We start from the raw sequence: 23,088 nt of genomic DNA, 5'->3' as shown, positions 1-23,088 counted from the left end.
AGATCTCACATATTTTATTTGATTGGCAGTTTAGAGGCAGTCTGGTGCGTAGGAGGCAAAGGAGGTGGGATGCAGCCTGCACAGGCATTGGTAGATGCAGGTGGGAACTGGTGAAGGAACTGGTGTTGAAACACTGTTGGAAATCCAATCATGAACAACTTTGTAATTTTACAGTGACTACATTTTTTTAAAAAAGGAAACTGACTCATAGGTACTTGATTTTTGGGACACTATTTTGAATGGGCTGGAGCATTGGTACAGCAGTAGGGAGTTTGCCTTGCACACAACCCGCCTGGCCAAGCCAGGTTCGATTCCTCTGCCCCTCTCAGGGAGCCAGGCAAACAACCGAGAGTATCTTGCCTGCATAGCAAAGCCTGGCAAGCTCCCCGTGATGTATTCGATATGCCAAACACAGCAACAACAAGTCTCACAATGGAGACGTTACTGGGCCCACTCGAGCAAGTCGATGAACAATGGGCGGACAGTGCCATGCTACAGTGCCATTTTAAATGAAGTAGACTCTCTTCTAGTTCAATGCTTGCATATAGGAATGTGACAAATTTTTATGTTAACTCTAGCCCATTTTATCAGTTACTGTATTGCTGTACTGGTTGTTTCTAGAAGCTTTTTAGTGGGCTCATTTAGGGTCTTCTATGTATATTTTATCATGTTACCTGCAAATAATAATCATTTTTTTCCCAATTTGGACCCTTGATTTTTGTTTTCTTATCTGACTGCTATTGCTAAGAATTCTAATATCCTGAAAAAAAGTGATGACAGTGACATCCTTGTCTTGTGATGCATTAATTCTAGTGGGGGGATTATAGGATAATAGCACACAAACTGAATTCTGGAGTCCATCTGCCACACTCAGCACTTATATGGATAACTCTGGGATGAGTCCTTAACTTTCTTTTTCTTCAGCATCCTCTTTCTTAACGTGAAGATTTATTTAAAAAGAAAAAATTTTCATAAAGTAAAAAAAATTAAGAGTAATTTATCTCAGGCAAAGGTGAGAAGCATGCCTGAAATCATGTCTAAAAGCAACATATGGAGAGTAGCAAGATAAGGAAGCTCTGACCCCAAGTAAATGTTTGACTCTCTCATTCAAAAAAAAAAAAAACCCTCTTGGGGCTGGAGCGATAATACAGTGGGTAGGGTGTTTGCCTTGCACGCGGTCAACCTGGGTTCAATCCCCAGAATCCCATATGGTCCCCCAAGCATCGCAAGGAGTAACTCCTGAGTGCTGAGCCAGTAGTAACCCCTGAGCATTGCTGGGTGTGACCCAAAAAGCAAAATTTAAAAAAAAAAAAAACCCTCTTACTAGCGATCTTCTACATGTCTCACATCGTACTCAACTATCCTTCAATGTGTAAGTCAGTTTCCTTTCTCTTCCTAGGTTCCAAATCTCTTTTATCAGTAATGGCAAGATAAGAACTCTCTTCACAAAGCCCCACAGAACTTCGCCAACAAAGCCTGCCATTAATAACTTATGAAGCTATTTATGTATGTTATGCACACAGACATAGCACTCTGTAGTTATTCCGCTACAATTAGGAATGGTCTCATATAATAACACAAGAAAGTGTTTGTTTTATATAGAGAGAGAATATAAAATTATATGCAGAATAAAAGAACACTAAAAGGTAGAGAAAAATTAGAAATATACAGTGGCCAGGCAATACCTCAATGGGGTGGAACGTATGCCTTGAAAGTTTGAGGACTCGAGTTCCTTATATGCCCCCCATAAACACCACCCTGTATTCCTGGTTGCTCTCAGCACCACTAGGTCCAGCACTTAACCATAAGACCCAGTACTGCTTGGCCAAATGTCACAGGGAAGAACCGGTGGGCTTCTGGGCACAAGTTATGGAGGCCCAACTTCCACAAAAATAGCAAAATAAATGTAATGTCTCAAACTCAGCATCATAAATTAAAAACTAGAAATGTATTTTTAACGCACGATAAGTAGTCAAAAGCATTAGATCATGGGGTGAGTTTTATGCTTCCTTTTTCTTATGGCCAAATTTTCTTTACTTACTACTTTAAAAATGAAACAGATACCAAACCTTTGAAACTAGGTAGCTGGGGGACGAGGTGAAGGAGGCACAAGTTGAAGCCAAGGGACAGGAAGAGCAACATACGGAGAGTAGTAAGATAAGGAAGTTCTGAAAATGCTTTTGCGAATCCCAAGGACCTTGGTGGGTGGGGAGAAGTCGGCTGCAGTCCCCTTGAGACAATGCCCAAGACTCAAACAGCACCTCAGGCTCAATGTGCATTTCTGCTGCCAAATCAGTAGGTATAAGTCCCCAATAGCCTTGAATGTTGTCATTTTCCATGAAAAGGGATTGAAAAGGAGAAGTGGGTGGTAGCTTTACCCGACCATTAGTGATAGGAAAGAAAAGAAAGCAGCATTGATTTTTTAGCTCAACAGTACATGCATGCCAGAACTATGGGTTGAAGGAACAAAACACTATAATTAGCAAATATCTCAAAGAAGCAAAATGAATTTGCATGGGGCGAAAAAAACCTGTTACTACGCAAAGTAATTAAAATTTCTCTTTACATTTAAGTACCTTAAAAGGTATGGGTGCGTGGGGAGAGACAGACTCTTTATCCCTTAGCTTTGAGATGGGACAACAACTACAATCTGAAAACATAAAATGCTGACTACGTGTCAAATATCATAGAGAAAAGAGTAAGAAAATGTGCGTATGTGTGTGCATGCGTGTGTGCGTGCATGCAAAAAAAAAAAACAGCCACTGAAATATATGCAGTTTCCCCAGAGACCAAAATCCAGGTTGAGGCATATCTAAATTGCAATTTAAGAGCTTCTGAGTCTTTTTTCCATAGAGGATATTGAAATGTTCCTGCCAAGAGTGTCTCACGGGTGGACTAGCATTAGAAAACACTGAAAGCCAGGACATGAGGATGTACGTGGCACGTTGGTGGGTCAGCTAAAATTATACATCATCCCCGTTAGCAAGGATTTGTGTAGGGATAGCACTGTAGCACTGTCTTCCCGTTGTTCATGGATTTGCTCGAACAGATCCAGTAACGTCTCCATTTTGAGACTTGTTACTGTGTTTGCATATCGAATACGTCATGGGTAGCTTGCCAGGCTTTGCCATGCAGGCGAGATACTCTTGGTAGCTTGCTGGGCTCTCCAAGAGGGGCGGAGGAATAGAACTTGGGTCTGCATGCAAGGCAATGCCCTACTGCTGTGCTATCGCTTCAGCCCGTGTGTGTGTTTGTGTGTGTGTGTGTGTGTGTGTGTGTGTGGATGCAAATCATAAAATCATCCTTCTTGCTTTTGAAGCTCATTTTTTAAATGAAGGCCTCTTATGTTTCTGCTTTGTTTCACGTGGGGGACACATCTGGCAGAACTCAGGGACTACTCCAAGCTCAGCATTCGGGAGTCACTCCTGGTGGTGCCAGGGATCAAACTCAGGGCCTTCTGCATGCTACCTATAAGTTCCAGCCTCTTCCCATATCTTTCTGGTCCAAAATAAAAACTTTCCTGAGATGCAAACAAGTGATCCAGTCATACTTAATAATCACTACTTTTCTCAAATAAAACAGGATTTTACCAGTCTTTGGTCGATCCTCTTCTTGTTTAAAATCTAGCTCCTACACCTGCCATTACCCCTACAATGGTGTAGGGAAGGAAGACTATCGGAATGAGAAAGCATTTTCGAATTAAAACATATGCCTGCCCATTCCCACCCGAGTCCGCGCCCCCGCCCAACACAGCTCTGGGCAGAATGACAACTAAAATATCAATGTCTCTCTCACGTCCTGCTGGCACTACTCCAAGTCACCAACTCTACCCCTACCTCCTGCCGTCAGCCCCAAAGCTTCAGTTGTTGGTTCTTACACTGAGAACATATTTCCAAGCTCATCGGTGCCATGACCTATTTCTCTGACACATTTCCTTCTTTTGAAAAAAAAATATATACTGACTCAACTCTTTCAATGCCGAGGCTCTAAAAGGTACAAAACGTCAGATGCTGGTCCACAATAAACTGCGTGCAGAGGTTTACCTCCTCCAAAGAGGTCTGTCTGCTCCCATGCAAAGGGAGAAACCCTTTTAGTTTACAAAGGGTTAAGGGACAGGCCTCCTAGAGCTGAGGGGGGACTGATTCCACAGTCTTAGAAGAAGCGGCTGCAGAACTGGAATGGAAAAAAACTAGCCACTTCAGTTCCCTTGGAGCACATGTGAGTCGATGGAAACTGCTTCTCCATTCTTTCCCTCATCCTCCTCTTCCTGACAGCAAATAACAACAAAGCTCCACCTTTTCCATGAGACTCTGAGACAATTACCCAGGTGAGATGAGGTGGTGCTGAGGAGGCCTGGCGGTGGTAACACCAAGTCAAGGTTCTAAGGGATGGGGCTGGAAAATCCCCACCAAGGCTCACAAATGGGAGCCAACAAGGATTGGGACCTTCCTTCACCCCTCTCTGAGAGGTCTTCCCATTCATTCCTGATCGTGTGGCTTCTGCAGACTTGGGCACAGATACAGCACTCTCGAGCGCCAGGATTCAAACAAAGCCGCACCAGAGAGCTTCCTTACTTTGGGAAATGGGTGAGGATTAGAGTTCGTTTCTCCAGGGGCAGTTTGTCTTTTTCCTGTCTTGCTTGTTCCAGGAGCTGCCGCCGCATAACAGTGAAGACAGAGCGAAGCAGTGTTCTCCCAAAGACCTGGGTGGTTTCATACCGAGGTAGACTGTCACAGAACTGTGGCACATTGCAGTAACACAGCCACCTAGAAGAAGAGAAGACCAGTACCATCAATACCCTGCAGCTCCCCCAATAATCAGCAGAAGTGACAGTCTGCAACAAGCACCGGTCTCACTACTCACAAGGGAAATGCACGCCTTAGAATAGCTCTCAGTACAGCAGGTAGGGCATTTGCTTGCATATGCCCGGGTTCAATTCCTACCATCCCCTCCAGTCCCCTGAGCACTGCCAGGAGTAACTCCTGAGTGCAGAACCAGGAATAACTCCTGTGCATCACCAGGTGTGACCCACAAAGAAAAAGAAAAAAAAAAAGAATAGTTCTCTCGCACACAACCAACTGGGGTCCAATTCCAGGACAACCATTCTATTCTGCAGAACCAATCAGGGAATTGCTTGCAGACAGGCCTGGAATGGAATCCTGGATTTGCCACCTTACTGGCTACATACACTGGTTATGCAGGGACATCTTACATCTTCATTTCCTTACTTCTGAAATGTGGGCAACAAAACCAACATCATTGGCTGGTAACGAAAATTATAGGAGATGATGCACGGGAAGTAGAAAGGACAATTCAAACATCCGGCGCATAGATGGGAGTTGAAATTAAAGAAGAAAATAAAGGGGAGGCCGAGGAAGTCCCTTTTGCATCAGGAGCTGAATTCCATCATCAGGAGGAATCCCATGACTCTTCCTCTGAATGAAAATTAAGATCTCTTTCACACGCCTACGCAACATTCACAATACCCCCAAAAGCTTGGGGTGGGGGGGGGGGGGATAGGGTGGGGAGAGGGGAAATAAAGATCTTCAAGACTGTTCAGAAAACTCAGTCAAAATGCAGGAAATAAAAGCTTCCACCATCTGTCGATTAGGTACAGTCATTTCTCAATGAATCAGACTCAATGTCAAAAATGCTTCTTGGCACTGCGGAAGGCTGGACGGGTGCCCAGGCCTGTAGGGCAAACAGGGAGGTGCTTTCTTGAGATCTGACCACAGTTGTGGGGGCAACAGAGCTACAAAAGCTGTGAGACCAGGAGAAGCTAGAGCATCGACATGTATTCATTCCCAAGCAACCCACTTTCTTTGTGGGTTTCCCAGAGATACGAAAGCCAGGCATATGTGCTGACAGAGGGAATTCACAGGGGGATGCCTAAAATCAGAGGAGGAGGACCAAAAGCATCTTTCTTGATGGTGGATCCAGATCCTAGCACTACCGGCTGGTCTGCTTTCAAAAAACTCACCTCACTCTTCCCTGATCGCTGCTTCCCCAACTCCTTTCAAGTGGGAAAATGTTGGGCTAGAATGATGGGACAACAGGTAGGGTGCTTGCTTTGTAAGCACCTGACCTGGATTCAATCCCAGGCACCACAGACAGTTCCCTGAGCCCCTGTCAGAGTGATCCCTGCACGCACACTCAGGAATAAGTTCTGGGCACATCTGGGTGTGGCCCCCAAACCAAAAAACATATCAACAAAAAATAAAAGTGGAGAAATGCTTTAAACCCTGGCTTCTCTGAGAAGCCATCTGATCCCTCTGTAAAGAGTGGAATAATGTGAATTTATTCATACCTACTGACTATTTTGTTTGGTTTTGGGGTCACATGCAATGGTACTCAGAGGCTGCTTCCAGCTGGGTGCTCATGGAACGTTAAGGTACCAGGGCTCAAACACATACAATGGGCTCCTGCATACAGTGTCTGAACCAGACCACTGAGCTACCGTCCCAGCCCTTGACTTGTTTTTACACCTTTACACTGTATTAGTTTATGTGTCGCCTGTATTGTCTGTGGCAGGTGAAGTGATGGTGTTTCACCTTGGGGAAAGAGAAATGTCAGTGCTGAACCATCTGGCCTAGACTCAAAACTGACGTTGAACTCCTACTACTATTTCTACTCTCTCTCAACTCTTCTATTTTAATAATTGATGACCAAAAGACCTGTTACTATTACAATACTGAAATGGGTACCTTTAGTATTATGTCCTACCCTGTCAAGTTTGAAAGAATAATCTTGGCAACAGAAAAGGGTAGCAAATATATTCGCCTTGACATCCGCAGGGCACTTTGAACAGAAATACACTGTCCTCAAGGCCAATTCTTGAGGGGACCGTGGTTCAGTGAAAAGCACAGGACAAAAACAAAAACAAAAGTTCTAGGGTCACTACTGGTAGCTCTCAGGAAGAACCTGGGCTTCCTGCATGCAGAGTGTGCTCTTTTATTTTATTTTATATTTATTTTGTTCTGGGGTCACATCCAATGATGCTCAGAGGTTACCCCTTAGTAACCGACACTCGGGAATTACTCCTGGAAGTGCTCAGGGAACCATGTGGGATGCTGGGGACAAACTTGGGTTGGTCATGTATATGGCAAACTTCCTACCTGCTGTACTATCAATCCAACCCCCGCTCTGTTACTTTGATGTAATATAGATAGCACAATGATTTGTGAATACATTTCTTTCTTTAAAATGTGAATAGAAAGGCTGGAGTGGTAGCACAACAGGTAGGGCGTTTGCCATGCACACGGCTGACCTGGGTTCGATTCCCAGCATCCCATATGCTCCCCTGAGCACCGCCAGGAGTAATTCCTGAGCGCAGAGCCAGGAGTTACCCCTGTGCATCGCCGGGTGTGACCCAAAAAGAAAAAAAAAGTGAATAAAGGGGCTGGAGAGATAGTACAAAGGGTAAGGCCTTACATGTGGCAGACCCAGGTTCTATTCCCAGCATTCCATACAGTCCCCCAAGAACTATCAATAGTTGTTATTGGCATTGCTGGGTGTGACCCCAAAATTTAAAAATAAATAAAATAAAATGTGAACAGGCTGGAACGATAGAACAGTGGTAGGGCGTTTGCCATGCACGAGGCTGGCCCGGCCAACCCAGGTTCAATTCCTCCACCCCTCTCGGAGAGCCCGGCAAGCTATGGAGAGTAACTCACCCACATGGCAAAGCCTGGCAAGTTACCCATGATGTATTCGATATGCCAAACACAGTAACAAGTCTCACAATGGACACACTTCTGAGCCCACTCGAGCAAATCGATGAACAATGGGAGGACAGCGCTATACAGTGCTAAAATGTGAATGGATGCTTGCTCTCCAATCCCATGTTCTCCCTTGAACACGTGCCTCACTTGCTAGCCTCTGTGTCTCTCTGCTTACTTAGTGCCATTCTGAAGAAGCCTGTGTTCTCTCTTGAAAGCTATGCCCCTTTTTCTCTCCTCACATCTTTCTATATAAATTTCAATAAAACCTTTTTTTGCGCCACAAAAATAATAACTTACATTAAAATGTGAACAGAACTTGAGGGCAAAAGTTGCATGCCATTTTGCTTACTTGCAGAGCCGAAAATATAAGGTTTCCGGGACATCTCCTAGCTCACCTTAACCCAAACTAGTCACTCTTGAGAGTCTGGGCTGAAAGCCATGATGCTTGTCTGTTGTTCTGTCCACACTTCCTGGTCACTACTGGAGTTCTGGACAACTCAAATCTGGGATGTGACATTTTCCTCTAGCAGATTCTGTTGATCCCATACAATATAATCCTATTCCCCCTGTACCTGATTTTCATGTCATTTCCTGATGGAGTTACATTAGTGTAATATTATTTCAAAATTCAGAGAACTCTGAAATATTTGCCCATGTTTTTTCCTTCTAAAACCAATGAGTTGGGTAGTATGTATCTATACCAATTTTAAATAATTGTAAATGTGTACATTTAGTATACACAAGAGTTATGAAATATATTAATAGCAATGTCATAAGTATGTAAAATACTCATATTTTTCCATTATGCATAAAGAAGAGGTCACTTAAGCAATTCTACTAAACCCGCATTTAATTTCTTATCATCTCATCCTTCTCGGTTAGCTGTGATAAACCTAATCACTTTCTAGGTCAAGTGTTTTCCACAAAGAATCCTGTTTCACCCCGATTTCATGCTGATGTTGGGTTCCAGAAGTTTGTTCTAATTGCTGCAACTGCTGTAAATTATCTGCTGTGGCAGCATTACTGGCCTGGAGGTTCACTTACTCATCAAGATAAAGCCTTGTGGTGCCGGCACCCTATAATATTACCCATTTTTGAGAAGATTGCTATCGGTGAGACACCATGTTTTCGCGGTATGTGGGTTTCTTACATTCCCAAGTTGTTATGACAATGTGGCTTGCTCCAAAAAACAATCATTGATTCTGGTCATTTCACAGGTTGTTTCTCCTCACTTCCCTTTCTTCATCAACACGGTGGGATGATGGGGCAGTGGGGGAGGGGGCTGTCTGCCTTCACTTCCTTATTTATTATTAATGAAGCCTCTGGGTCTATACTCCACCCAGAAATCAGCAGGTTTCAGAAGTCATCCGGGGATATTCATTTCAGTCTCTCCCGTGAAGCTTCTCCTGGCCGCCTCTCCGCTCCTGCACCTTCAGGGACAACCTGAGTTCGAGTCTGCAAGGACTCCGCAGTTCTCTGTTCTCTTGGGTTCTACGGTGACCCTCAAATCATTTCTCTCTCGTACTCTAGCTCTGGCTGCACTATCCCATGTCGGCAGTGACTGATTTTTAGAGAGCGACGTGAGTGGGAGGAAGGTGATGACTAACCGGAACCCTCCCCGTTCCCGTTCGTGGTGCCAGATACTATGCAGCACCGCCTGGAGGAACGCTCACCACACTGAAGTGGCTGATCTCAGGTTCACCAAGCCAAGGGGAAGCTGGGGCCATGACTCCTTCCAAACCCAATACCTTAATACCAACTTCTGAGTGCCTCCCAGTTCTTGAAAGTTGGTAAATGCTACCAAAAAAAAAAAAAAAAAACAGTAGCACCAGGCTGGGGAGAAAATGCCAAAGGAAACCCTCCAGGCCCCTGAGTCCCACTGGGGTGGTTCCCCCTAAAAAAATACTATCTCCCATGATGCCTTGCATTTCCCTCTCCTTCTAGATGAAACAATTCATTCTCTGTTCAAAGTGCCAAATACTCTATGGGGGTTAGCTCTGGCAAATATCCAGCTATTTGCATCATTCACATATAAAGGTAAAAGAAAAAAAAATGTTGCTGTTGTGGTTTTGGTTGGGCCAACCTGGCAATGCTCAGGGTGTACTCATGGCTCTGCACTCAGGAATCACTCCTGGCAGGGGACCATACGGGGTGCCAGGGATTGAATATGGGTTGGCTGCAAGCAAGGCAAATGCACTACCAGCTGTATTATCATTCAGCCCCAAGATACAAATTTTTAACATCTATTATCTCAGTTCTTATAGAAAAAGTTATAAAGTAGAGGAACAATTTATTGTAAAAGTAATTTTAACTCTGAAATGATGATATAACCAAAAATCCTTCTTTTGGAAAAGTCTAATTCCTACAAGAGTCAATTATTTCGAGAGACGTACTTCACAAATCAAACTTTACATATTATAGGATGGGAAATACCAGGTAAGGAGGTACTCCACTTGAAATCAGACAGTAATCAGAGAGCTTACTGTAAAATATACCAGTTCTGGGGCTGGAGAGATAGTACAGAAGGTAAGGCACTTGACTTGCATGTGTCTAACCCATGCTCAATTCCTGGTATCCCATATGATCTCCAGAGCACAGCCAGTAATAACTCCTGAGTGCAGAGCCAGGAGTGACCCCTGAGCATTGCTGGGAGTAACTCAAAAACATTAAAAAAAAAATGCTAAGACAAAAGTTACCTGGTACCAACAGTCTTCACAGGTGCTCAGAACACACTGTCTACTTTAAATTAAAAAAAACAATATGGTCCCCTCAGCTGGTCAGGAGTGATCTCTGAGAACAGAGCCAGGAGTAAGCCCTGAGCACCACTGGGAGTGTCCCCCAAAAATAAAAAAATAAATAAAATACGTATTGTGTGTACATGTATATTTTATGTGTATGTGTATATATTTATGTTTATGTGAGGGGGAATCTATGAGGGAGATTGTGGGATTTGGTTTGTCTGGGGCTATACCCAGCTGTGCTCTGGGATTTCTCCTGGCTAGAATGTTCAGGGCTCACCTCTGGCAGTGCTCAGGGAAATATTCAGTGCTAGGGATGGAACCCAAGGCTTTGATGCAAGCAAGCCATGTGCTAAGTCCTTTAAGGATGTGTCCTAAAACTTCTTAATTACCAGCAGTGTGGCGTTTGCTTTGCGTGCAGCCAGCCCGGCCGAGCTGGGATCGATTCCTCCGCCCCTCTCGGAGAGACTGGCAAGCTACCGAGAGTGTCGCTGGCACAGGCAAAGCCTGGCAAGCTACGGGTGAAGTAATATGACAAACACAGTAACAACAAGTAACAAACACAGTAACAATATGCCAAACACAGTAACAACAATTCTCAAAATGGAGCCGTTACTGGGCGCTGGAGCAAAATTGATGAATAACAGGAGGACAGTGTTTGGATAGTGTTTACCTTCTGAGGTAAGCTTGAAGAGCCTGTAAGTTATATTGAGGGAAAAGTTGGGGCATAAAAAAATGTTAAAGAGAGTCCCAGCAGCCACGCCCATATGTCACAGCTGCCACCGCTCAACACCCCCAAACTCCACAATACTGACAGCCCAGTAGGAGCACACCAAATTAGGTGGGAAAATAACATAGCCAACTAAGCTCAATAAACAAAAACAGTAACACAGAAGGCTCAACCAGCAACAAACAGTTTAGGAAGCCCTCAGGCAAGGACCTAAGGACCCCACAGTGTGGTTTCGCAATTTTCACTAATTTTCACTTACTGGAGTATTTCTCGATAATTCCATTAGCCAGTTAGATGTAACAAGCAATACAGAATAAATTCTTTCCTGTCTGCTGAAGGAGCAGACTTGAGGGTGGGAGAAAAAAAAGTGGGGGAAATAGTGAAGAATCACACTGGTCATGGGACTAGTGTGGGAACACTGACTGCCCAAACAACTGTATTATGAACAACTTTGTAAATCATGGTATTTAAAGAAAGAAAAAGAGGGGCTGGAGAGACAGCACAGTGGGTAGGGCGTTTGCCTTGCACGCAGCTGACCCAGGTTCGATTCCCAGCATCCCGTATGGTCCCCTGAGCACCGCCAGGAGTGATTCCTGAGTGCAGAGCCAGGAGTAAGCCCTGTGCATCACTGGGTGTGATCCAGAAAGCAAAAAGAAAAAGAAAAAGAAAAGAGAAGAGGCTGAAGAGATAGTATAGAGAGTAGGGCGCCTCCCTTGCATGCAGCCAACCACGGTTCAAATCCCAGGCCCTATAAAGCATCACCTGAGCACCGCTAAGGGCTCACTACTGAGCAGAGAGCCAGAAGTACCCCTTGAGCACTGTCAGCCATGAGCCAAAAGCCAAAACTCCGAAAAGTTAAATAGAATGGATAATCCTAATAATTAAGTGACTCTCTTGAATGAAAACAAGTGTATGTCACTCAATTTGATGATTCATACTTAAGATTTTGTAGGTGAATTCCATTATTCTATGGTTCATAAATAATTAAAAATTAAAATAATTACATATTTTTATAATTAAGTTAAAAATAATTAAATTTTTAAAAGTATATTTGAGCAGAAAAAACAGTTCGAAGATATACCAATGGGGAATGGTTAGCTAAATTTTTTTTTCTCTGTCAGTTCAACAGACTGTAATAGTATCAGAAAATGCTTGATATACAATACTAAGTGGAGGACAAAAAGATGCATATATTCCTTTCATTAAGACTAATGTAAGGATGGGAGATGTGTGCTGAAAGTAGATAAAGGATCAAACGTGATGGCCTCTCATTATCTGTATTGCAAACCATAATACCCATAACCATAGTAGAGAAAGTCACTGTCACTGTCCTCCCGTTGTTCATCAATTTGCTGGAGCGGGCCCAGTAACATCTCTATTGTGAGACTTGCTGTTACTGTGTTTGGCATATCGAATACATCACGGGTAGCTTGCCAGGCTTTGCTGTGCGGTTGTGATACTCTCGATAGCTTGGCCGGGCTCTCCGAGAGGGGTGGAGGAATCGAACCCAGCTCGGCCGGGCCGGCTGCATACAAGGCAAAAGAGAGAAACTGTCTGCCATAGAGGCAGGGGGAGGAGTGGGATGGAGGCATACTGGGGACATTGGGGGTGGAAAATGTAAACTGGTGGAGGGATGGGTGTTCAATCACTGTATAACTGAAACTCAAACATTAAAGTTTTGTAACTGTAGCTCACAGTGATTCAATAAAATAAATAATTTTTTTTAAAAAAACTAATGTAAGAAAGAAAAATTGGGGGAGGGTCACACCTGGAGGTGACCAAGGTTTACTCCTCACTCTGCAATCAGGGATCACTCCTGCAGTGCTTGGAGGAGCATATGAGGTTCAAGGGATCCAATCCAGATTGGCCACATGCAAGGCTAACGACTTACCCACTGTACAACTGCTGTAGCCCCACTAATGTAAAATGTTGATTTAAGGGAACAGAAAACTAGCCTCAACAGGCCAAAGTGTATATGTGCATGCAGAAGGCCTGGATCTGACCCCTAGCATGGCATGGCCCAAGGAGCAACCCCAGCACGGAGCCAGGTGTGGCCTAAAAATCCAAAACCAAAACACATATAAGTCATACATAGAATTGTAAACATCATAGGTTCACAGTAAAAAATAATTAAAAGTAACAAAGTTAACCTTAATTTTTATTTTAGGGACTAGGGATATAGTTGGGTGGTAGAGGGCATTGCCTACACATGTGAGAACCTGGGTTCAAATCACAAGACATGTCCCACCCCATCGCATTCATCCCAAAATACACATACTAATGCATACACCCACAAATGATTTAATCTAATTTTAAATATTATATTTAATATATCTATTCAAATTTAAATCTAGATTTAAAATATTATCTTTCAACAGAGAATTTTTTTCTTCTTTTGCCTTTTGGGTAACACCCAGCGATGCATAGGGCGTTACTCCTGGCTCTGCACTCAAGAATTACTACTGGTGGTGCTCAGGGGACCATATGGGATGCTGGGAATTGAACCCAGGTTGGTCACATGCAAGGCAAATGCCCTACCTGCTGTGCTATCGCTCCAGCCATGAGAATTAATATTTAAAAACTTGTAGTGAGTGATTTTCCTTTCAGGGGGCAATCTTCCACTCAGTGGAGACTGGAGCAATAGCATAGCAGGTAGGGCATTTGCCTTGCACACAGTCAACCCAGGTTAGATTTCCAGCATCCCATATGGTCCCCAAAGCACCTCCAGGAGTAATTTCTGAGTGCAGAGCCAGGAGTTAAGTAAGCCCTGTGCATCACCGGGTGTGAACCAAAAATAAAAAAGGGAAAAAAAAGGCTCAGTGCCCACAGTGGTTGGCAATTATTATAGGATCTACAGGTCTCAATGATCTGTATCCCCTCATCCTCAAAGGAAAAAAAAAGAACTCGATATTAATGAAAAGAATGAAGAGATTCTAAATTATACAGCACCCTCTCCAAAATAATGGCATGGCACCACCATGATCACTGGGCAACCCTCTATCTTGCAGAGACAAGTACCAATTTTATGTCGGCAACAATGTCTGCAAGGCCAAAGGCAAAGAAGGGATCATCTGATTACCTTGTGTAGTTCTCTTTGTATCCAGAAATATCATCATTGGGTGATCGCAGTCTTCGTTGAGATGGTGCCTCCAGATGCCAGTAGTTGATGCGGTTTAAGAACATTTTTGCCAGCTCCACTATTGTTTGCCTTTCTTTGGATGGCAGGTGACTAAATTTGTACTGTACAAAGTTATTCACACCCTTGAAAGGAGGAAAAGGCAATTTATTCATGCAGCTCTGCAATCAGACTCATTCTGAACACCCACATAGTCAGTGCTACTGCTGGTTACTAGCGAAAGAACAAACATTTCTCTATTCACAAAATCCTCTTCCTTTTCCTTATTAGAAAACAGGAATGCCCAGAGGGACTCTCCCTTCAGATCACAGTGGACAAAAAGCGACCAGGGAGAGAGGAGGTGAATGAAGATTCCATGTCTGCTGCAATCCTGAAGCATCAGAGAAAAACAAGATCCCAGGCTAAAAAGGTCAAAACCTCCTACCCAATAAAATATGACTGTTTTACAGATGAACCCCTGCTGTGTTACCTGCCTGGTAACTCACTGAGAAGGGCAGCTGGTGAATAGGTATGTTAGTAAATTAACCAAATTTTCATCAAAAGGCTGCTAGTATGCCCTGCATTGACCCTAACTATGATCATTCCTCTTTCAGTTTAGCAAGTTTACCCTGCAAAAAAAATCTTACTGTAAATTAGAAACTTTTCTAAAGAAGATGTGGATTAATTTATTCTTTGTAAAGAATAGTGCGATAGCACAGCGGGTAGGGCGTCTGCCTTGCACGCAGCCAACATGGCCGACCCGAGTTCGATTCCTCCGCCCCTCTCGGAGAGCCCGGCAAGCTACCGAGAGTATTCGATATGCCAGACACAGTAACAACAAAGTAAAGAATATTACCATCTAATTTAATTTCAATTTTTTAAAAAATCCTATTTAATAGAACTTGAGAGCAAACCTGAATTTCTTCGACCTAAAATGACTGATAAAAATACATTTGTACTTGTAAAAACCCTAATATCATGTCTTCTGTAATCAAAAGCCCTGTCAAAGAGTATCTGAGATTTATTTAGCTGAACCATAATAGATTAAAAGTGATGATGATAAAAAATTCTGACATCTTATAGAATTGTCTATACAAGTCACCAGATTCTAAGTAAATCAGCATCTTTTCAAGAATTATAAAGTAGCAAGAAGTCTACCTTTTATTTCTTTGCTTGACTTACAGTGTTTTTCACATTGCTACTAAATTCCCTCACTTCAAATAAGCTTTTTCAGATGGTGCCAAACAAAAGAATAAAGTCAAAATTTTAAAATAAGCAACACCAATAAAAAGCACATCACATGTTTTCTTAGGAACTACATGTTCTATTTTATTTCCCCCCTCCCCCCAAACACAGTGAATTGTATTTCTATACCAAACAATCCTTAAGGACAAAAGCTAGATCATTTCTTAAATCACGTCCTTGCTTCTGACCCACAGGGGTGTAGACTTGGTGAGGTGGATGTGGAAGAGATAAAGGAGACCCAAGTAGAGATGAAAGTGGAAGACTGCAAGGCTTGCTCAGTCTTCCAGCCAAAGAAAGGGCTACTCCTTTTCCTTTTTACCTGTTCGATACTAGGTTTTTCAAAGGGAGGTTTCTTCTCCAAAGAGCCTTCAACCACAGGTTTTCCTCTCTGTAAAATAGACTTTCTCAAGAGCTGCAAAGAAATCATTGGAGAGGGGAAAAATTCAGTTTCTCTCAATTTCTTTCCTCTCTCCCTCCCCACAAACACATGCATCTTCTCTCTCTCTCTGTCTCTCTCTGTCTCTGTCTCTCTGCCTCTGTGTGTGTGTGTCTCTGTCTCTTTCCTCTCTGTCTCTGCCTCTGTCTCTCTTTCCTTTCTCTCTCTCTCTGCCTCTGTCTCTCTCTGTCTCTTTCCTCTCTGTGTCTATCTCTGTCAGTCTCTGTCTCTCTGCCTCTCTCTCTGTCTCTGTCTCTGTCTCTTTCCTCTCTGTCTCTGCCTGTCTCTCTGTCTCTCTTTCCTCTCTCTCTCTCTGCCTGTCTTTCTCGCTCTCTCTCTGCCTGTCTCTCTCTCTTTCCTCTCTCTGTCTGTCTCTGTCAGTCTCTGTCTCTGTCTCTCTCTGTCTCTCTGTCTCTCTCTGTCTCTCTGCCTCTCTGTCTCTCTCTCTCCATCATCTAGAGGGAATAAATAAATGCTGTAATCAAAAGCCCTGTCAAAGAGTATCTGAGATTTATTTAGCTGAACCATAATAGATTAAAAGTGATGCTGATAAAAAATTCTGACATCTTGTCCATCACCATCGAGGGACTTTTTTTTTTTGCCAGATTTCAGAATGAAACACCTTTCACGTCTGTGCATCACCCTTACTTACTCTCCTCTTGCCTCCCTGTCTCTGACTTCCCACAGACCCAAAATGTTTTGGGGCTTTTGAGGTGAGCACTGGACACACCTCAGCCACTCCGGGCCCACTCTGCACGGAGCAGGCAGAGAGAGAGAGGGTGCCTGGATGCCCTGTGCACCACACGGGGCCCGGCCTCATTGGAAGGAATTCTGCCGGCTCCCAATTGGCAACTTTCGTGGTTGCGGTCTTTCTTCATTTCCTCTCCATCTGCAGAATGCAGGCCAACTGTTCTGGCATCTCAATGTTCACAAAACAAAACAGGGCTCTTAATCCCTGCCACTGGAATTTAAAGCCCTCAAAGAGCAAACAGCAGAGAGAAAAGGGAACACAGAGCCGTTAATCAAGATCTATTTTGAAAATAAGTGTGATATTAAAATTCTTCAGTCTCGATCTGTGCTTGCATCTTTTGTAACCTTTACATGTGGGCCAGTTAAAACAGGACCATGCGATTACTCACGGAATTTCTTTCCCTCCCTTCATTGCACAGAGTTTTTTCAGTAGAAACAAAACATGGCAACCATTCTGCCAGGAGTCACTGAAAATGGTCAGGCCTGCAAGGACAGCGATCGGTGTGCCCTGGGAGCTATGCCTGGTGCTATAGGTCCAGGCTCCACAAAAATTGTGAGTAAGGGACATTTGCTTAGTCTTTTGGTGCATTATGGCTATCTTTAAAAAATTTTTTAAAAAAACGTGCAGGGTAGGAGCAGAATACAGCAGATAAGAGGGTGCTTGCCTTGCACACTGCCAATCTAGATTCAACCCCTGACACCCCATCTGGTCCCCTGAGCCCACCTGAAGTGATACCTGAGTGCAGAGCCAGGAGTAAACCCTGAGCATCACCAGGTGGGCCCCCTCACAATTTAAAAAAAGAAAGTGCAGTAATGATGTTGTGTGTATATGAGTGAGGGAGGGAGAAATATATTTTAAAAATTCAAGTATCTAGGGATAAAAGAGATAGTACAGTGGGTAAGGCATTTGCCTTGCACATAGCTGACCCAGGTTCGATCCCCAGCAGCCCATATGTTTCCCTTGAGTACCACTAGGAGTAATTCCTGAGTCTTGAGCCAGGAGTAACCCCTGAGCATTGCCTAATGTGACCCGAAAACAAAACGAAAAATCCAAGTTTCAATAATTCTTTTTGTCTCCACTTAGCCACCCCACCCCAACCCCACTCAAGTTAAAAAAAAAAAAAAGGAGTATTTGGGCACTTGGCCCATGGAGAAATTCAACTGGAAATGAATTGATGGACTGGGAAGATGATGAACCTCAGTTTCTTCATGATAAAATGATGGTGGCTGGGATAAATGGGCACCTGGGAAATGGTACTAATAGCAGCAATCATTTGCAATCTTGCTTTTGTCAGGCTATCTCATTCTTTATAGAAGTATTATCTGTCACTGTCACTGTCACTGTCCTCCTGTTGTTCATCAATTTGCTCGAGCGGGCCCAGTAACGTCTCCATCGTGAGACTGTTGTTACTGTGTTTGGCATATCGAATACATCACGGGTAGCTTGCAAGGCTTTGCCGTGCGGGCGAGATACTCTTGGTAGCTTGCCAGGCTCTCCGAGAGGGGCAGAGGAATCGGACTCGGGTCAGCCACGTTGGCTGCAGGCAAGGCAAATGCCCTACCCACTGTGCTATCGCTCCAGAAGTATTATCTAATGCATGATTATACTCCTAACAAACTTTTGAGGGGCTAAAGAGAGTACAGCAGGTAAGGCCCTCCTGCCTTGCTCATAGTCATCCAGGGTTCAATCCCCAACACCCCATATGGTCCCCCAAGCCCCACCAGGAGTGACCTCTGAATGCAAAATCAGAAGTAAGCACTAAGCACTGTCGGGTATGGATCAAAAAAACAAAAACAAGACAAAAGAAAACCTTTTGAGGTATTATTACTATCTGTATTTTCCAGACAATAGAACTATCTATAAATTGGGAAAATAACTGATCCAAAACTGCATCTAGTAACTGTGTTTGAGCCAGGATTTAAAGCCAGAGAGCTGGGCTCCAAAGTCACATTTCCAGCCACTGGGATATTCTGGGTTTGGGGAAGTACTTTTTGCCTTGAGATTACTCTCAACATGAAAGAACAAAAGTTATAAAAAGCAACCAGAAATGTACAATCCATCTTAATTTTCTTAGTGAGATACATGAGACCCAGGAGCTAACTTTCAACAACTAAGGGATAGATGATTTATATAACTCGTTTGCCCAAAGTTTTCTTTTGAAGGGAGGGACGGGAAAGAGCCTTGCATATTTGGGATTTTGTTTCCCCGAGCAAATTTATTTGCACTGTGAGTTAAAAGATGTAAGGGAAAGAGAGAAAAGAATGAACTTCAAAGCCCAGCAATGCTTTCGCTGTTTGGTTGGTTATAAACAGAATCAAGAGGAGGCTGGCAGGATGGAAACCTTGACACCACCTTCACTTCTAACAGGCAGCGGGGATGCCAGGAAGCTTCGTGCCAAGACAAATAATAGCTGCAGTCACACAGACGTTGTTTTTCTTCAACTAAGATCTTTTTTCCAAAAAAGCTCTACACAGTATGAACCTGCCAGGGTTCAATTTGGATGACTCAGGCCTCACAGCCATGTCAGCAAGTTGTCACCTGGAGTAGCCCAGTGCTGCTAATTACTCTAGGGAATCTAGTTGTTGGGGTGTGTGTGTGTGTGCGCGCGCGCACACATGAACACTCTCTGTCTGTCCGTCTGTCTGTCTGTCTCTCTCTCTCTCCTCTATCTTCACCTGCTCTCTCCTCTCTCCTCTCCCCCTTCTGCTGTCCACCAAAAAGCCCAGAGAGAGAGAGAGAGAGAGAGAGAGAAATGCCTTCCATAAAGGCAGGCTGGGGGGAAGGGGATGGAGGTGATAGGAGAAAAACTGGGGACACTGGTGCTGGGAAATGTACACTGGTACAGGATGGGTGTTGGAACACTGTATGACTTAAACCGAATCACGAACAGCTTCCTAAAGATCTCAATTTTTTTTAAAAAAATCGTAGAAATAAAATATATATATAAAACACAGTGGGTAGGGCATTTGCCTTGCACGCAGCCGACCCAGGTTCGATTCCTCCGCCCCTCTCAGAGAGCCCGGCAAGCTACCGAGAGTACCTCACCCACACGGCAAAGCCTGGCTTTGTGACGTATTCAATATAACAAAAACAGTAACAAGTCTTACAAATTTGTTGTGAGACATTACTGGTGCCCACTTGAGTAAGTCGATGAACAACAGGAGGACAGTACCACAATATAAAACAGTTAAAAAAAAAAGTTAGGGGCTGGAGCAGTAGCACAGCGGGTAGGGCATTTGCCTTGCACGCAGCCAACCCAGGTTCGATTCCCAGCATCCCATATGGTCCCTTGAGCACCGCCAGGGGTAATTCCTGAGCGCAGAGCCAGGAGTAACCCCTGTGCATTGCCGGGTGTGACCCAAAAAGAAAAAAAAAACAGTTAACATCCCCACATGCCCCCACAACTAAAAATAGTTCTCCCTTCCATTCTTATCACTATCTACTCCCAAGTCCCCATTCATGCACTAAAAGATGTATGCAAATAGAAAATGAAGAAAAAAATTATGTGGCAAATAAATTCAGACCCTCCCCCCCCCCAAAAAAAAAGCTATAGAAACTGGGTTTTGGCTGACAGGAATCTCAGTGAAAATTTTTTGCCCAGTTCCTATAGCAATTTTTTGGGTGAAGGGTCATGCAGAAGCAGCAACCTTTTTTCGGCTGGAAACTCGAAGTTTGGTTTGTTATAGCTGTTACTATTGTTAGTGCTTTGGCAATTGTTATTTTTAAAGCTCCTTACCAGGGTCACATAGCAAAATAATCAGCAGTGCCCTCAATACCTGGAGTTTCTTCTGTTCTAAAATTACTACTGTCCGTTTCCTTTAGGAATCTCCTTCTGCCAGTCCGAGATCTATCTGTTATCTCCACCAGTTTCCCTCCCACACCAGTGAGCCCAGACCCCAGTGAGACTGGGAAGACAATCATCTGTGGAAGCAGGTGATGAGGTTAAGCCATTCAGAGGCAACCATGGGGCAGGGTAGCTACAGATGGGTCAAAGTGAGTAAGATGCCAAAACAAGGGCCAGAGAGACAGTACAGTGGGTAAGGCCAGGTTTGATCCCATATGGTCCCCCAAGCACCACCAGGAGTAATTCTTGAGTGCAGAGCCAGGATAACTACTGAGCTTCGCTAGCTGTGACCCAAAAAGCCAAAACAAACAAACAAACAAAAGATGCCAAAACAATTTTGCATAGTCCAAATTTTTGAATGCCCTTTCTTCCCTTGAATCATGCCCCAGAGCCCATCTTATTCCACCCTGCACTTGCTCCCTGGCTGCTAGAGATGGCCTCCTTTCTGCCCTCACCACATTAGGCTCAATCCATGCACAGTGTCCAGGCCTCAGGCCTGCTCTTTCCTCTGCCTAAAAGGCTCTTCCTTGCCTAGCCCTTCTGAGGCATGGCTATCCTTCACTGTCATCTCTTCACAGAGACACCCTCATCACAGTAACCCTCACCCACCACCATCCTCTGGCCATCCTGATTCTCTTTATTCTACTTCACTTTTCTGCATGGCATTTATCGTTGCCTGAAAATACAGTATTTACTTGCTGGTTTCATCCTCTTCTACAAAAATGTGAGACACACAAGGCAAGAACCCTGACTTGTCAACTGACCTATCCACTGTGTCTCCATGAGCTTAAGAACCAGGCAGATGTGTAATATGTATTTGTAGGATGAATGCATGGATGGGTGGAGGGGAAAAAAATCTACAAAATATGCAATATATTTAAACTTCCGTATAAGTATGAAGACTCTTGAGGGAAAAGATGTATTCAGAATATGGTAAACTATTTTAAAGGTTCCCTAATGAAGAAAGTTATGTTTTAGCAATCCATGTGGGCAAAATGTATCATGAATTGGGAGTGTTCCTACCCCAAGACCTAGTATATTGAAATTGAGCATATCGAGACAATGACAGAATAAAGCCATACCTTTTAAAATGTTTTTAAAATCTCAGGGCTGAAGAGATAGTACAGTAAGTAAGACACTTGCCAGGCATGTAGCCAACAGAGGTTTTATCTCCAACACAATATATGAACCCCCCTGAACCCCACCAGGAGTGAATCCTAAGTGCAGACCCAGAAATGAGCGCTGAGCACTGCCAGATGTGTTCCAAAAAAGAAAAGAAGTGAAAAATCTCACCTTGAATAAGTAGAAATAAACTTGTTTGGTATCAGCATCTTCTTCCTTATGGACACAGGTAAAGAGATATTCAACATCCAACACTATTCCCAGGAGTCTATTCATTTCTTCCTCGGACACATTCTCCAAATGGGAAACATGAGCAGCTAAAATGCAAAGAAACATATGTGAAAAGTCACTTGGAAACCACTAACAATCTACTTTAAAATAGGTTTTCTCTCATGAGTCTTCCAGAATACCAATCCATAAGATTGTCTTTTAAACAGAAAATATATGAACACTGTAAACCAAAGTCTTCTCACAAAACTAACTGATAATCAAGAAGCCACCATCACGCTGAGTCTTATAATTGTGACCAACATCAAAAATCCACGAGCAGCTAAGGTTTTACATAGTCTAAGGTCTGGAATGTGTTGGCACCAACTCTGGTTGTGACTGTGTTAAGTTTTTGCAGGTTTCCATATAAACAAATTCTTCACCATGCCAAGACAGTCTAGAGGTGATTCTAAGATGTGTGGGCCTGTGACTCACAGGGGCACAAAACCTTGAATCCCTTAATGCTGAAAACTAACTTCAGTGAATTGTTCAGTTGACCGAGAATAGCATTACATTAGTATAAGTACTGAGTGAAGCACTTTACCTCAGCCTTCCTAACAAAGACTCTATAATGTCACTGTCTCTTCACTAAAACCCCAAAGCCCTTCTGAGATCCCAAATCCTTCATGACTGAAACCCAAGCCTACTTTTGACCTTTGTTCTGTTATCAGACAAAACATAGGTTAAATAACTCTCCTATTACTCTCCCATGCTCCTGTTCTGTTAGTATCCAAATCCAGTTCATTTTCAAGATTGTCACATTGGATCTTCAAATAATCCCATGAAGTAGGTATGAGCAATCCTACTTTATGGTTAAGAAAACTGAGGATCAGAAGATTAAATGCTTTTTCATTCAATGTTACATGGCCAACTAGGTAATGTCAGGATCCAAAAGCAAAGAACTTGACCCAAGTATTAAAGTAATCACAGAGAGCAAAGGGATTAAGGCATTTGCTTTGCACATGGCTGACCCCGTGAGTTCAATCTTGGACATCACTATGGTTCCTTGAGCATCACCAGGAGTGATCCCTGAGCACAGAGTCAAGAGTAAGACCTGAGCAGCACTGGGTGTCACCCAAAAGCAAAACTAAATCAACAAATAAACCAGTCACCCAAAAA

The 23,088-nt window shown here is 43.4% G+C and overlaps 1 protein-coding gene across 1 annotated transcript in view; it reads right to left on the bottom strand.

The window, feature by feature from the left end:
- KAT2B (lysine acetyltransferase 2B) overlaps window positions 1-23,088 on the bottom strand; it is a 115,501-nt gene that overhangs the window by 42,668 nt on the left and 49,745 nt on the right. Inside the window, exons 4-7 of the mRNA XM_056129308.1 lie at window positions 21,874-22,019; window positions 15,869-15,961; window positions 14,269-14,450; window positions 4,575-4,766 (exon numbers count right to left, since the gene is read on the bottom strand). Of these exons, the coding sequence (XP_055985283.1) occupies window positions 4,575-4,766; window positions 14,269-14,450; window positions 15,869-15,961; window positions 21,874-22,019 (613 nt within the window). The remainder of the gene's footprint in view (window positions 1-4,574; window positions 4,767-14,268; window positions 14,451-15,868; window positions 15,962-21,873; window positions 22,020-23,088) is intronic.

This window comes from Sorex fumeus, unplaced genomic scaffold (assembly GCF_029834395.1).
Source record: "Sorex fumeus unplaced genomic scaffold, SorFum_2.1 ptg000072l, whole genome shotgun sequence".
Taxonomy (NCBI): domain Eukaryota; kingdom Metazoa; phylum Chordata; class Mammalia; order Eulipotyphla; family Soricidae; genus Sorex; species Sorex fumeus.
Note: the sequence above shows the minus strand (reverse complement) of the source record. Positions and strands in the feature narration are given on the sequence as shown.